The 13872-nt window shown below is 36.3% G+C and overlaps 3 protein-coding genes across 10 annotated transcripts; all 3 read left to right on the plus strand.

The window, feature by feature from the left end:
• Positions 1–83: 83 nt before the first annotated feature.
• Positions 84–3907, plus strand: LOC143259140 (odorant receptor 82a-like). 3 transcript variants are annotated; one of them, XM_076520060.1, is made up of 5 exons: positions 84–1358; positions 2093–2683; positions 3273–3383; positions 3449–3601; positions 3783–3907. In XM_076520060.1, exons 1-5 carry the CDS (start codon positions 1116–1118, stop codon positions 3840–3842), a joined length of 1158 nt encoding a protein of 385 aa, XP_076376175.1. In that variant the 5' UTR covers positions 84–1115; the 3' UTR covers positions 3843–3907. The 3 variants fall into 3 exon arrangements, with proteins under 3 accessions (XP_076376175.1, XP_076376173.1, XP_076376174.1); XM_076520058.1 differs by lacking the exon at positions 3783–3907 and having other exon boundaries at positions 3449–3736; XM_076520059.1 differs by lacking the exon at positions 3783–3907 and having other exon boundaries at positions 3467–3736.
• Positions 3908–5167: 1260 nt separating this feature from the next.
• Positions 5168–8718, plus strand: LOC117229634 (odorant receptor Or2). 3 transcript variants are annotated; one of them, XM_076520061.1, is made up of 5 exons: positions 5168–5410; positions 5984–6577; positions 7382–7489; positions 7851–8003; positions 8456–8718. In XM_076520061.1, exons 1-5 carry the CDS (start codon positions 5168–5170, stop codon positions 8522–8524), a joined length of 1167 nt encoding a protein of 388 aa, XP_076376176.1. In that variant the 3' UTR covers positions 8525–8718. The 3 variants fall into 3 exon arrangements, with proteins under 3 accessions (XP_076376176.1, XP_076376177.1, XP_076376178.1); XM_076520062.1 differs by lacking the exon at positions 8456–8718 and having other exon boundaries at positions 7382–7508; positions 7851–7997; XM_076520063.1 differs by lacking the exons at positions 7851–8003; positions 8456–8718 and adding an exon at positions 7138–7296 and having other exon boundaries at positions 7382–7508.
• An 800-nt stretch (positions 8719–9518) lies between these two features.
• LOC117229613 (odorant receptor Or2) lies at positions 9519–13596 on the plus strand. 4 transcript variants are annotated; one of them, XM_076520071.1, is made up of 6 exons: positions 9519–9940; positions 10946–11172; positions 11281–11539; positions 12184–12291; positions 12656–12808; positions 13400–13596. In XM_076520071.1, the coding sequence occupies exons 1-6, from the start codon at positions 9701–9703 to the stop codon at positions 13457–13459; spliced, it is 1047 nt and encodes a 348-aa protein (XP_076376186.1). In that variant the 5' UTR covers positions 9519–9700; the 3' UTR covers positions 13460–13596. The 4 variants fall into 4 exon arrangements, with proteins under 4 accessions (XP_076376186.1, XP_076376185.1, XP_076376187.1 ...); XM_076520070.1 differs by having other exon boundaries at positions 10946–11539; XM_076520072.1 differs by lacking the exon at positions 12184–12291 and having other exon boundaries at positions 10946–11539.
• The last annotated feature ends 276 nt before the right edge of the window (positions 13597–13872 follow it).

Below are 13872 nucleotides of genomic sequence, written 5' to 3' on the forward strand. Positions count from 1 at the left end.
ATACTACAATACTATAAACATTTCATAAATTTAATGATAGCATTATAAATTTTGTTCAATTTTAAGATAATGTTATAAATTTCATTTAATTAGAAATATGACCACATTTTGTAGTAACTTAGGAAACTTTTGTCATATCAAAATCCCAAACTATCCTGAAAACCTTTTCAAAAAGTAATTAAATTTTTGAAAGAAGTATAGCACGTTAAATAACATGAACAAATCAGTTAATTGATAGTAGGAAAAATGATTTTCAACTTAATAATAATATCAACCGCTAAATCATCACACAGAACTTATCGCTGATCGTTTTCTTTGGGATAATAAGCATGTCCACGAATGGCGAATTATTTTTTCTTTTAATTAGTCGCTTAATGGTTTGAATTTTTTTTTTGTATTTCTGTAGTTCATATCTTCGAACGAGTGACTGATTTCGATCTTGAAGTCAGAGTCATCTCCAAAGTGGATCATACAGGCGGCAGAGATGGCTTTGCAGGTCTTATTTGATCATTTGTAATGGTTTTTGTTCAAACTCTGGTTCCCTTTTTCGGTTGAAAATTTATCCACTCTTGCGTAGTGGGGATTTACCGTGGAAAACGAGTTAGACGAATGTAAAGGTTGAAACAATACCTGCACATTGCAACCTTCACAAGCTATTCACCGATCCTCGAGAATGATTGCAGATGACCCCATCTACGCACATTACGCGAAACTTTCTTCTGTCTACGAGAAATCGATAAAAGTACGGTGTCCGACAGCTGTTGAATAAAAATCACATGAAGTTCATATCGTTTAACCGGTAAGGTGCAGCATTAGATAGCCGTTTAATAAAAATCCCACGAAGTTCAAATCGTTTAAGTTCCATGTGCACATTCCCCGATGCTCGGAAATATCTATACAAAGCAGTAAAATGCATTCAACTAATGAATTATTCGACTGTAAGCAGTTTAACCAAATTGAAGGGTAAAGGATTAGCCAAGCTTCTATCGATCTGCTTGTAATCAAGGACGTAGACCGACAGAGATAACGATGGTTACGCGAATTAGGTCCATTTTAAAAAAGTTCGCCGATGAGTCTTCATCGATTGCGATAAAATTGTTCGGTCAACTTGAACAATGTCAAAGGAGTTGCCGTTGTACCAAGATTACGTTAACTTCGTGAAACGATGCCTTCTCATGTGCGGCTTGTACCCTTACGAACGGAGTATCGTCAGCAGGTATCTCCCGTTCCTTTGGATATTGACTTACTGCATAGATTTCTGCGCAATGATCAACTTTGTCCGGCTACACATCACCGAGATCAGTGCGATCACTGCGTGTCTAAGCCTGCTTAGCGCAATTGTCAACATGACTATAAGGGTACGTTTGTCGGCGCACTAGTAGTTTATTTTCACTGACACCGATTCATTCCCACACAATGTTTATTCGGTACGGGTGAAAGTTACATTGTTTAATCTGTGGTATTTATGAAAAATTTGATATATGCCATTTATATGATTTATAAAACTCATTCATTTTAATCAGCACTGAGAGAATTAATCACTTAACGAACAAATATTTTCGTCTATACATGTCATACCAGGTCAGAAAATCAATTAAAAAATTTTTTTTTTCTAAAAGAAAGTTGTTGAGATTCGATTCTCTTATGATGAAAGCTCTTGTGCATCGATAGAAAACGCAACATTTAATGAAGTTTATACACTGTCAAATTATTTATTGTTTTAATGAACTTGCGAGGTGCACTGGTATCACCATTTGTGGGTTAAACTGATTGTATGTGATTTTTAAGACTCATGAATTAACTTAGGCACTTCTGCATTGAAATTACAATGTAACACAATTAACACATTCAATTTCAGAAATAGTCTACTTCATAATTGACGATCAGTATTCACGAATTGTTCACATGAAATCAATGTAGGAATTTGAACAAAAGTTTTAATAAAAATCGAAGATCTACTTTAGGACCAAGTATTTTTTGCACAAGGATCAACCGATTTTCCGTCTGTTTTGCCAAGAATTGTAACTTTTGAGGCACAATTCTATTTCGGCAAATAAATGACGCGTTCTTTAAATGATTACTATTATTCCAGGCTTCTCGATTCGTGATTTGTCGTGAAAAACTGGTTCACGTAGCCAACACACTCGAGGCGCTGTTCCAGGAGACTGCAATGCAACAACCCCCTGATTCGCCCGTTTTTCAGTTTATGCTGCCCTTTTACCGTCTGGGATACTACCAGTACGTGTGTATGGCTAGCACCTCGTTTCTATACTCGATCAAACCGCTGATAGGTCTGACAATTCGACACGCGAAACGATCGACACCGTTTCCCTCAATTTTCCCGTTGCCGATCGACTCGACCGCGTTTTTCGTGGCCCACTACCTGCTCGAGGTGAGCATGTGCTACTCATTTTGTGTCATTACTTCCGGGGTAGACGCATTTTTCACAATGTGCGCGTTCCGCATGAGCTCCGTGTTCCGAGCGATGGCAGTCGAGCTGGAGGAGTTATCGAAACGACGAAACGGCAAACACACCGAACAGGTCTTGCGGAACTGTATCGACCGTCACGTCACGTTGATCAAGTGTCGAGAAATTATGGAGGAGATTTACGGGCCTATCATTTTCTCTGTCATGATGACCAACTGTCTGGGCATGTGCGCGTTGATATTCGAGGTCACTAAGGTCAGTGTAATCGCGTTGCAATGAAACATCAGTCGGCAGAAGGGGTGAAAACAATTGTCAATGTTCGGAATAGAAAGCCCAGTTCTGAACAAATATATGTGGTCATTCTTTAAAACGAAATGACTCTTTCAAAATTGGATCAATAATTTGATTTTGTTTGAAATGATAATGTGAGCTGATTTACTAGACAAATGTAAAAAAATGTTGATAACTTATAAAAAATGTCGTGCATTTTCAATTTAATCAGCAGGCATATAAGTTATCAAACTTCACTGTTCGAGTTTTCAATATTTGTGTAGATGAGAAAGTTAGAAATCGTGACTTCTTTATCTTTTTTTCTACTTTGAAATACAAATTTTTGATACATTAATTTTCGAAGTAATCCATTTAACGTTCCAAAAAAATTCAATTCGATTGGTCCGCGTTTAAAAAAGTTGTTTCTTTTAATAGTTGTTCAAATATAGTCCGTATATAGTTATTCACGACTATATGCTTGCTTGAATATCTCGGGAACTAAGCTTTTTTCATTATTTTCATTGATGTAGAATGTCTTATAAGAAGTGAATAAATTAAGGATAAAAATTAATAGGTCAACGCTGCGATGCCGATTGACAAAATCGTGAGAATAACACTTTACCTTACCGGGAAGGTGCTTCAAACATTCATGTACACCTGGCCGGGTGACGTGGTCACTTCCGAGGTTTGTATTACCGGTAATAATGATGAGACTGTCGATCCTTATACATATAATTATCCTTCGGAAAGAGCAACGTTTTTCGCCAGGAAGTTTACTGCAACAACTGGTACGAGGATACAAGTGCTAAAACCGGTAAACTCGCGCTCACAATACTGATGCAGAAATCGCTGATCCTGAGGGCATGCCGTTTAATGGCGGTTACTGTCGATCTCTTCGCCAAGGTAGTACAATTTCATCCTTATATTAGCCTGTCACGAAAGTTAATTTTGTTTTTGACTAGTATGCAAAACGTGAAATTGTATGTTTTCATGTGCTCGTACTATTTAACAGTGCGAAGAACCTTCGGGTCCATCTAATGTTTTTTAGTTTTAGGATTTAATGACTGCGAACATATATTTTCAGATCATGAATAGGGCCATATCTTACTATTTCTTACTGCTAACCCTTGACGATGACGAATAATGGACGGATGTATAGAAATCTATTTTGTATTTCCGATATAAATAAATGTTAGTAACTGATAAATCGTAGTAGATTTGTTCTCGTAAACGAAACCGTCCCTAAACGTGGTCCTTTTTTCTCTTCTTGTTGATAGTACGACAACACTATAAATGTTTTATGAATTTAACGCTAGCATTGCAAATTTTGTTCAATTTTATAATAATGTTATAAATTTCATTTAATTAATAAGATGACACAATTTTGCAGCATGTTAGGAAATCATATTTTGTCCAATCAAAATCGCAAATTATCCTGAAACCTTCCCCAAAAAACGATGTAGTTTTTGGAAAAAATATAGCGCGATAAAAGGCATGAACAAACAGATCAGTTATTGGTAAGAAAAATGGTTCTCAACCAAATAATTGTATTCAATCCAAAGTATAATTTTGATCATCATATTAACCGCTGAGTCATTACACAGAACTTACCGTTGACGGCCTTCTTCTAATCGTGTGAATTTTGTTTTTAATCTCTGTAGTTCTTACAGTTCGAACGTGTGGCAGATTTCGATCTTCTGGACATAGTCATCTGCAAAGTGGGTCTTACAGGCTACAGAGCTGGCTTTGCAGGTATCATTTCATCAATTGTGATCGTTTTTGTGCAATTTCTGGTTTCCTTTTTCGGTTGCAGATCTTGACGTAGATCGTGTTGGTCACTATTGTTTATTTGTGTGATGGAGATTTGGATTGCAAATCCAAACAAACATTTCACCGTATTAATTAATAGAAACTAACTATTCACAATTTCATATTTAATAAATAATGATTTCAGGTTCAACGTTCCACAATAACATCCAGCTTATTTTTGCGATCTTTGTCACTAGTGTAACAACACCACATCTGTCGTTATCTGTGCAGAACTTGTCTCTAACCATTCTAAGTTCTTTACTAGCTACGTTTACACATGTTACAATTCCTACAAATCCCCCCTTCCGTACTACGTAATAACTGTATCAAGGTATACTTCAAACCTTTTCGAAAATTCTACGCACAGATTTACCGTGGAAGATCATTCGTAATCGCGAACGGGTTGTAACATCTAATCCCGTAAAGAATCGAGCGAATTTGAGCGAAGTAAATTCTTTAACATATCCGTTTTTTTTTGTGGAGCAATCCAACGAAATTGATGGGTGATGAAGTGGTTGAACGACCATCGATCGATCCGTAATCGCACGCGTAGGACAAGGCATAAACCGGCCGTTATGCTTGCATAAGCATTAGGTCCATTTCAGAAAAAAATTACTGATTGTACTTCGCAGATACCGACAGAGTTTCTGTACAGTTCCAATGATGACACGGGAAATGCTAGTCTACGAAAAGTACACTAATCTCGTGAAACGTATCTTGAAGCTTTATGGACTGTATCCGCACCAGCGAGGCATTGTCATATACCTGCCAATTTTTTTGCTGCTATGGTACGGCTTTGTGCTCTGTGCCATGGTAAACTTTCTCCGTTTACACATATCGGAGATCAGTGCGGCCGTCGCGACTTTTAGTGTGCTTAGTTCCCTTGTGAATGCGGGTGTAAAGGTACGTTCTTTTCTTTAATGAAAACAAGAAACAACAAATCGATAGAGCAAATCCTTTGAATGTATAAAGAATATCAATATCTAAATTTAGTGTGATCTAGTGATCTACCTTTAACTATTTTCTATCGGTGTACTCGATAGATTAGTCAATTCATGTGATTAAAATAAAGGGTAATTGAACAGTTTGTAGAACCATAATTTTGTTTGAATTGACGTAATCAAATTGGTGAAAACATTTCACAATAGAGTGCAAATAGAATTTCAAATGACGATGAAAGATTTTTTTTTAGTTTCCGTTTTTCAAGCTATAATCATATCTAAAGTGCAGTAAATAGAATTCGTGCGTTTATGTTAAAATGAGTAGCTGCAATTTGAAATGGTAAAGACAAGTATATCACTAAGCAAAAGTGCTAGGTTCAAAATTATTAATTCTATAGGAATGTTCACGATTCTATTACAAACAATTAAACTGTCCCAAAGGTCTGAACTTCTTTCTTGCATTTCGATGACAACTATACATTATTTTGTAAATGAACATGAATCCTACAAGCGTTTCTACACAGTTTCGTTCCAGATGACACGATTCATCGTTCGTCGAGAAAAACTAAGACGAATATACGACACGCTGGAGACACTATATCAGGAGACAGTGATAAAGCAACCATCGGGATCTGCTGCTTTCGAACATCTGTTCGTCTGTTATCGATTAACATTCTCTCTATTCGTCCTGAATTTCTCTGTCATGTTCCTGCAGGTGACCAAGCCGATGGTAGTAATTGTATTTCGGAACGGGCATCCTACGTTCGTGGTACCGTCAGCTTACCCGTGGCCGATCACGTCGACCTTTAGCTACACAATACATTACATGACGGAGGCGATAATTGCTTTCTCGTTTCCATTCATAAGCTGCGGCGTGGATGCATTTTTCACGATGTGTGCGTTTCGCGTGTGCTCAGTACTCCGAGCGATGGCTGTCGAACTGGAAGAATTGGCAAAGCGATCGAATGATATGGAAACCCATAGAATACTTTTACGGAAATGCATCGACAGGCATGCTACGTTGATCAAGTGTCAGGATGTTATGCAAGAGGTTTATGGGCCTGTTGTTCTCTCGTTTACTTTGACGAATGCTTTGGGCATGTGCTCTATGATATTCGAGATTTTCCAGGTGAGTATTGTCCTATTAACATGATAGATGACGAATAGAAATTCTAAAACTTCTCATATTGTCGAAGTCATTTAATTCATGAAACCAAAACAAAGATTAAAACTCTTTCGCATTATGGAAATCTTACTAGCATTCACTTCAAGATTTCAAAACTTAGCCTTTCGTTGTACCGTTTGACATGTTAAAATTCTGAAATTTTTCTGATATGACCATAATCTTCTGTCATTTTCATTTTTGTCTAAAATGCTCCGATTCCGCTATCTATTTAATGAAACTTTTCTTTGACATCGCAAATGTCTTTCTCTTTAATTAACTATCTGGTGTAAAGTTAGAATTTAGAAACAGCGTTTGTAATGCTAGTATACGGTGGACTCAAGTCCTGCCACCCGAGGATATACTTATTGTTTCAGACAAAGCCAATTGCGGTAGCAGAATAAATGGCAACTAAATTCTTTACATATATGAATAAACTTTGAAGTCGATTTTCTCGAAAGCGAAGCCCGGAAAAGAATGTTATACCGGAAAAAAATATTATGTATGTGTCTTATTTTTTCACGTAGATTCACCCTCTGCTCGATGCAATTCCGGCTCGATGCAATTCCGGCTCGATCTGTATAGACTGCGGACTTTACGCATTTATGACAACATTATTTTCAACTTATTACAATTATTGCGAGAGGAAAGTTGTTATCAACTAATTTATATTTTTTACAATTAACGTAGGTTATTTTTATTTTGCACGAAGGTGCGCAGTCTACTAAGAAAAAATGTTTTTATTGTTTATGAATTTTTTCTCTATGGCAGGTTGGGGAAATACCGATCGGAAGAATTATCATTGTAGGCATCCACTTTTTCTCGAAAGTGATTCAGACGGTGGTTTATGTCTGGCCCGGAACTATGATCACTTATGAAGTTTGTATCACGTATAGCAGTGCGTAAAACGTACCATTAAAGTATAATAAATAGCATAATGAGATGACCAGAAAAAATATATATAAAGAGATTTGAAAAATTTATGAATGTTTCTACATTCTTCTCAATTTAGTAAAATTATTAGAAAAGAAAATACTTTTCAATTTAATTTACACTGAATACAATCTACTTAGAAAATTGTAGTTTTGCATAAAGCTTCGCAGTCTAATAATAAACATATAAAATGCATGTTATTATCTTATCTCGATGATAAAATGACGGCTGAATAATAAGTGTAAAACTTATATATCTTCTCAAATCTTTTCCTCGTATTTAATATTTAAATTATATTTTTCCGAAGAACGAAGCTTTTCGTGACGAGATTTCCTTTAATAATTGGTACGAGCGTTCGGATGCTCGGAACGGAAAACTTTGTGTCACGATATTATCGCAGAGGCTGATGGTGCTAAGGGCGTACAACATACTTGAGGTTACCTTGGACCTCTTCGCAAAGGTAGAGCGATCTTGTGACGGTACGAGAAGTGGACAAAAAGTTTGCGGGTATAATTAATAGTAATCACTTGCCCGATTCTTTAACAAAATTTACATTACCACCTTTTTAATGTACTTTTTTAATGCTCATGTAGGTACTCAATCTAGTTACACTTCTATTATTGCAAAACAGCGCTGCAGCGTATACCGTTGCGTTGCTCTGGTGAAAAATCCAGTTAACATATCGGTTAATAACAAGAGTATGCTAAAAATTGTTACGCTGTCAAAACCACGAGATTAATCGACGTGATACTTGCCACGATAATAGATAAAGCTATCAATTGAAAGTTCAAATAAACATAGCAACAGCAACATTGCCTTTGAAATGGAATCAGAAATCACTCTGCGAACTTTTTGTTTGAACGTCTCGTTTTAAGACGTAGAGACATGATATTAAGTGACGTGTGCTTTCAGATTATGGCTAGAACAATATCATACTACTTTTTGTTAGCGACGCTTGACGATGTTGTGAATGAGAACTAAGGATGATACAATTTGCAAAATTAGTAAGTAACAGGTAGTCGTAGTAAAATATTTTATTGTATCGAAAGTAAATAACAATAGTTTTGACACATGGATAATCTTGTGTTTGCTCAGAAATGATAATTTATTAACTCATAACGAATTACGTTTTTATAGCAATGGTTAAAATCATTTTAGACTCGTATAAATTTTGATAATTTTTCACGAAACACTTACTCATTTGCTGACTGTTGCGTAGAGAGGATTTCCTTGGAAAACGAGTTAGCCAAATGAAACGGTTGTAGCAATATCTACACGTTTCAACCTTCACAAGCTATTCACCGATCCTTCGGAATCATTTCATCTGCGCATATTACGTGAAACTTTCACCTGCTCAGAAAGAATCGTTAAAACTGATGCATCTGACGGCTGTCTAATGGATATCTTTTGAATTTCAAATCGTTTAACTAGTAAAGTACAGCATCTGCTTGTTGATTAAAAAAAAAATTCTATGAAGTTCAAATCGTTTTAGTGCTCGTTCGCTAATGCTCTGTAACGTCTCATTTACAAAGCACACAGCAGAACGTATTCAGTCTAATGATCTTTTATATTATAATTCAAAGCCATTGAAATCGGTGACTGTAAAATTTCGACAACCTGACTCAAAATTTCCTGTCAACATGATAACGTGGTATGATGATTACGTAGATAGAATACAGCTTATTTTGACGATTTTATTCACTAGTATATCACTCGTGATGTTGCCATCATTGCAATCTATCGTTTTCTGTACAGAACCTGTCTCCACTATCCACGTCTCCACACTTACAAATTCCGACAGATCTCCCTCTTTCGTATCACGCAATGTATCGATCAATATATCCCCTAGCATTTTCAAAATCCGACGAACCAATTACCGTGGAAAATCATTCGTGATCGTGAACGTCCTGCAATATCTAATCCAGTAAAGAAATCCAGCGCATTGAACGCGATGAATTCTTTAACATCTCTGATTTTCGTGGAGCAATTCAACGAAATTGCAGGGTGATGAAGTGGTTGAACGATCATCGATCGGCTCGTAATCGCAGGTCAAGGGATATACCAAGCGTTGTAGTCGCACGAGCATTAGGTCCATTTCATAAAAGATTGCCGGTGGTTCTTCGCGGATATCGATAAGATATCAGTACATTTTCAACGATGTCGCGGGAAATGCTAGTCTACGAAAAGTACACTAATCTCGTGCAACGTATCCTGAGGGTTTACGGACTGTTCCCTCACCAGCGAGGCATTGTCATATACGTGCCAATGCTTATGCTGCTGGGATATGTCTATCTGTTCTGTGCCATGGTGAACTTTTCTCGTTTACATATGTCGAACGTCAGTGCAGCCGTCGCGACTTTCGGCGCCATTAGTTCTCTTTTGAATGCAGGCATAAAGGTATGTTGCTTTTGTTTTAAAGGGACAGCAAACAACAAATTGATACGACAAAGCCTTTGAAAGTCTGAAGAATATGAATATCTACATTTAATGAGATCTGGTGAACTACCATTGACTATTTTCTATTCGAGTACTCGACAAAATTAGTCCATTCATGGGGTTAAAATAGAGGGAAATTGAAAAGTATGTAGTATCATGGCTTAGTTTGGATTAACATTATCAAACTGGTGGAAGCATTTTACCGAAGAGTATAAGTCGTACTCGCTAGAAATTCTTGGTAGTAATTGTGACACGAAATCTCGTTGGAATTTCAAATGACGGTGAATGATCGCTTATTCGTTCAGCGTTTTTCAGGCTGTAAGCGCGTCCAAAATATTGCAAATAGACTGGTGATTTTGTGCATTTATGACAAAATGATTAGTTGCAATTTGAAATGGTAGATCATTTGAAAAAAAATGGAAGTGTATTGACGTATTACTAACGTATCACTAAAATTATGAAATCAAAAATATGTCTGTAAGTATGATTTGATTCGTACAACAGATGCACGTCATTTTTATTGTGCTCAAAAATCCGCAATTTAATTATAAATCATAAGACCTACGGGATTAAGAACTGAAGACAATGGTGTATTTTTGTAAAGGCATTTATATGTGGACGAACCAAGTACAGTAAATTCTACCGAATTTTCCTTCAGCTTGTAAACAAAAATGGCCGCAATGGGAAGAGGAGTCAACAATTATAAAAACCTCCTCATTGCACATTGTTCATTTTTGTTTATAAACTGAAGGAAAATTAAGGAGAATTTACTGTACATCGAACAGCAAAAGGACCATGTTCAAAATCATACATTCCATAAGGATGTTCATGATTCTATTACAAACAATTAAACTGTGCAACAAATCTGAACTTCCTTTTTTCGTTTCGATGATAACTTTTTATAAGATGATAATTTTTATAAATGAAGACACATCGTACACACGTTTTTAGACAGTATCGTTCCAGATGATACGCTTTATTCTTCGTCGTGAGAAACTAAAACGTGCATACGACACGCTGGAGATACTGTGCCAGGGGACAGTCATGAACCAACCAACGGGATCCGCTGCTTTTGGATATCTGTTCATCTGTTATCGACTAGCGTGCTCTTTATTCGTCGTGAATTTTTCTGCCATGTTTCTACACGTGATCAAACCGTTGGTTGTATTTGTATTTTGGAACGGGGCTCACGCGTACGTGTCACCGACAGCTTACCCTTGGCCGATCACGACGACTTTTAACTACTTCTTGCATTACATAACGGAGGCGTTAATATGTTTCTCGTTTCCATTCATAACCAGCGGGGTGGATGTGTTTTTCACAATGTGCGCGTTTCGTGTATGCTCGGTGCTCCGGGCGATGGCTGTCGAATTGGAAGAATTGGGAAAGGGATCGTGTGGTATGGAAAACCATAGACTACTTTTACGGAAATGCATCGACAAGCATGCTACGCTGATCATGTGTCGGGACATTATACAAGAGGTTTACGGGCCTATTGTCTTAATGTTTACTGTGACGAATGCTTTGGGCATGTGCTCTATGATATTCGAGATCTTTCAGGTGGGTATTATCGTGTCGTCGGTATATCCTTACGCGAAAGGAGTGTCATCCATATGTTTCCAAAGTGGCATTAAACTTGTTAATTGGACGAATCAGAAGATGGATGAAAACGAAGTTATTCTTTGAATCGTTTTAATAGCTTGAAATTCTGATATTTCTCTGATATGTGCATAATTTTCTATTTTATCTATTCAGCTTTGTTTGAAATGGATCGAGTCTGCTATCTGGAATCTACACATCAGTTTATCGTTCATTCGTTGACTTACACACTATGCAGTTAATCTTCCTTTAAACTTCTTTTTTATATTAACAAACTAGCTGGTACAAGGTAACTATTTAAATATATCAGTCGTAACCCTGGCAAGAGAACTCAAGCTCCACCATTCGAGGATACTATCTACACTATAATGGCAATTATAAACCGGTTTGCGAAGTACGATCTTTGGATGTCGAATGGAAACGAAACATGAGCATAGAATCAAGAATGAATAAAATTGTCAAATGTCTGATGAGACTGTGTTTTACAAAATGATTGCATGAGCAAAAATAATATGTCTATGAGCTGTACTTAAATGAGGAAGCATATACATGCTAATATTAATAAAATATGCTGTTTTTATTTATGAATATTTTCTTTATGGCAGGTTGGGGATATATCGACCGGAAGAATGATCACTGTAGCCATCTATTTTGTCTCGAAAGTGATGCAGACGCTGGTTTATGTCTGGCCTGGAACTATGATCATTTCTGAAGTTTGTATCACATATAGCGTAAAATGTACCATAAAGTATAATAAATAGTACAATAAAATGATCAGAGAAAATATCAAACTACAAAGAAATTAGAAAAATTTACGAATGTTCGTACATTATATTCAAGTTATTAAAATTATTAAGAAAAGAAATTCTTTTGGATTTAACTTACGCGTAACACAAAATCTACATAAAAAATTATTATCTTGCATAAAGATTTGCATCTAGTAATAAACGTACATAATTTATATCGAAGAAAAGCTTATCCTCAAGATAAAATGGTGTTTGAAACATAAGTACAGGACTTGCACATCTTCTCCAATCTTCTCCTCGTATTACATGTTCAAATTGTTTTTCTCCAAAGAACGAAGTTTTTCGTGACGAGATTTCCTTTAATAATTGGTACGAGCGTTCGGATGCTCAAGACGGAAAACTTTGTGTCACGATATTATCGCAGAGGCTGATGGTACTAAGGGCGTACAACATAATTGAGGTTACCTTGGATCTCTTCGCAAAGGTATAGCGATCTTGTGACGGTACGTGGAGTGGACAAGAAGTTTGCGGGGATGATTAATAACAATCACTTGCCCGACTCTTTAACAAAATTTACATTACCACTTTTGAAATGTACTTTTTTAATGCCCATGTCAATCTAGTTACACTTCCATTATGCAAAAAAGTGACGCAGTTCTTTAATTTATGTATTACATACCAAAAATGCTGTTTCCACATGTTATTTTGTGCGTTGAAGAATGAAAAGAATTCTCATGTTAGACGACCAAGAAGTGTAATATTATATCGTGCTGAAAAGTCATGCATAATGAGAGCAATGTGTACCATTGCGTTGCTGTGGTGCAAAATCTAGATCAAACATCGGCTAATAACAAGGGCATGCAAAAATTGTTAAGGTGCAAAAAACGCGCGTTATATAGTCGTAAAACTATCCATTAAACTATCCAATAAGAACATCAATTAAAAGCTGAAATAGAAAAAATGGCAGCAGCATTTAGGCCGAAAAATAAAACAAAGTCACTCTGCGATCTTTTTGTCCGAACATCTCGTTCCAATATAATCTCGATATTTAATGTTGAGAATCGTTTACTTTCAGATTATGAATACAACGATATCTTACTACTTCTTGTTGGCGACACTTGAGGAGGATAAATAACAGACAGAATAAAATGACCACATTTTGTCGATGATATAAATGAGAATTATGAAGAATACAATTTGCAAATATATCGTAGTAAATGGAAGTTAATCTTTTGTTGTACAGAAAGTAAATAACAACGGCTTGTTCTGGCAGTGATAATTTCCTTGTTTTTTCTAAAAATGATTTATTGACAGATCCTTGTGTTCTAGATCCGAATCAATTAACTCACAGTTACGTTTTCATAGCAACACTTAAAACCATTTTAAGCTCGTATTTATTTTGGTAATTTTTTTCGAAGCACTCGCTCATTTGCTCACTGTTGCATAAAAACTATTTACCGTGAAAGCGAGTCAGACAAAAGAAACGGTTGCAGTAATATTTGCACGTTTCATTCTTCACAAGCTATACACCGATTTTTGTCCGATTGT

The sequence above is a fragment of the Megalopta genalis genome, chromosome 3, assembly GCF_051020955.1.
Source record: "Megalopta genalis isolate 19385.01 chromosome 3, iyMegGena1_principal, whole genome shotgun sequence".
Lineage (NCBI taxonomy): Eukaryota > Metazoa > Arthropoda > Insecta > Hymenoptera > Halictidae > Megalopta > Megalopta genalis.

What these genes read in the sequence shown, in the direction of transcription:
- LOC143259140 (XM_076520058.1), top strand. Translation starts at nt 1,116, where the DNA reads ATGTCAAAGGAGTTGCCGTTGTACCAAGATTACGTTAACTTCGTGAAA. An exon ending in TTGTCAACATGACTATAAGG is followed by an intron (nt 1,359 to 2,092) that starts GTACGTTTGTCG and finishes CTATTATTCCAG; the next exon opens with GCTTCTCGATTCGTGATTTG. An exon ending in TGATATTCGAGGTCACTAAG is followed by an intron (nt 2,684 to 3,272) that starts GTCAGTGTAATC and finishes AAAAATTAATAG; the next exon opens with GTCAACGCTGCGATGCCGAT.
- LOC117229634 (XM_076520061.1), top strand. Translation starts at nt 5,168, where the DNA reads ATGATGACACGGGAAATGCTAGTCTACGAAAAGTACACTAATCTCGTG. An exon ending in TGATATTCGAGATTTTCCAG is followed by an intron (nt 6,578 to 7,381) that starts GTGAGTATTGTC and finishes TCTCTATGGCAG; the next exon opens with GTTGGGGAAATACCGATCGG. An exon ending in GAACTATGATCACTTATGAA is followed by an intron (nt 7,490 to 7,850) that starts GTTTGTATCACG and finishes ATTTTTCCGAAG; the next exon opens with AACGAAGCTTTTCGTGACGA.
- LOC117229613 (XM_076520070.1), top strand. Translation starts at nt 9,701, where the DNA reads ATGTCGCGGGAAATGCTAGTCTACGAAAAGTACACTAATCTCGTGCAA. An exon ending in TTTTGAATGCAGGCATAAAG is followed by an intron (nt 9,941 to 10,945) that starts GTATGTTGCTTT and finishes GTATCGTTCCAG; the next exon opens with ATGATACGCTTTATTCTTCG. An exon ending in TGATATTCGAGATCTTTCAG is followed by an intron (nt 11,540 to 12,183) that starts GTGGGTATTATC and finishes TCTTTATGGCAG; the next exon opens with GTTGGGGATATATCGACCGG.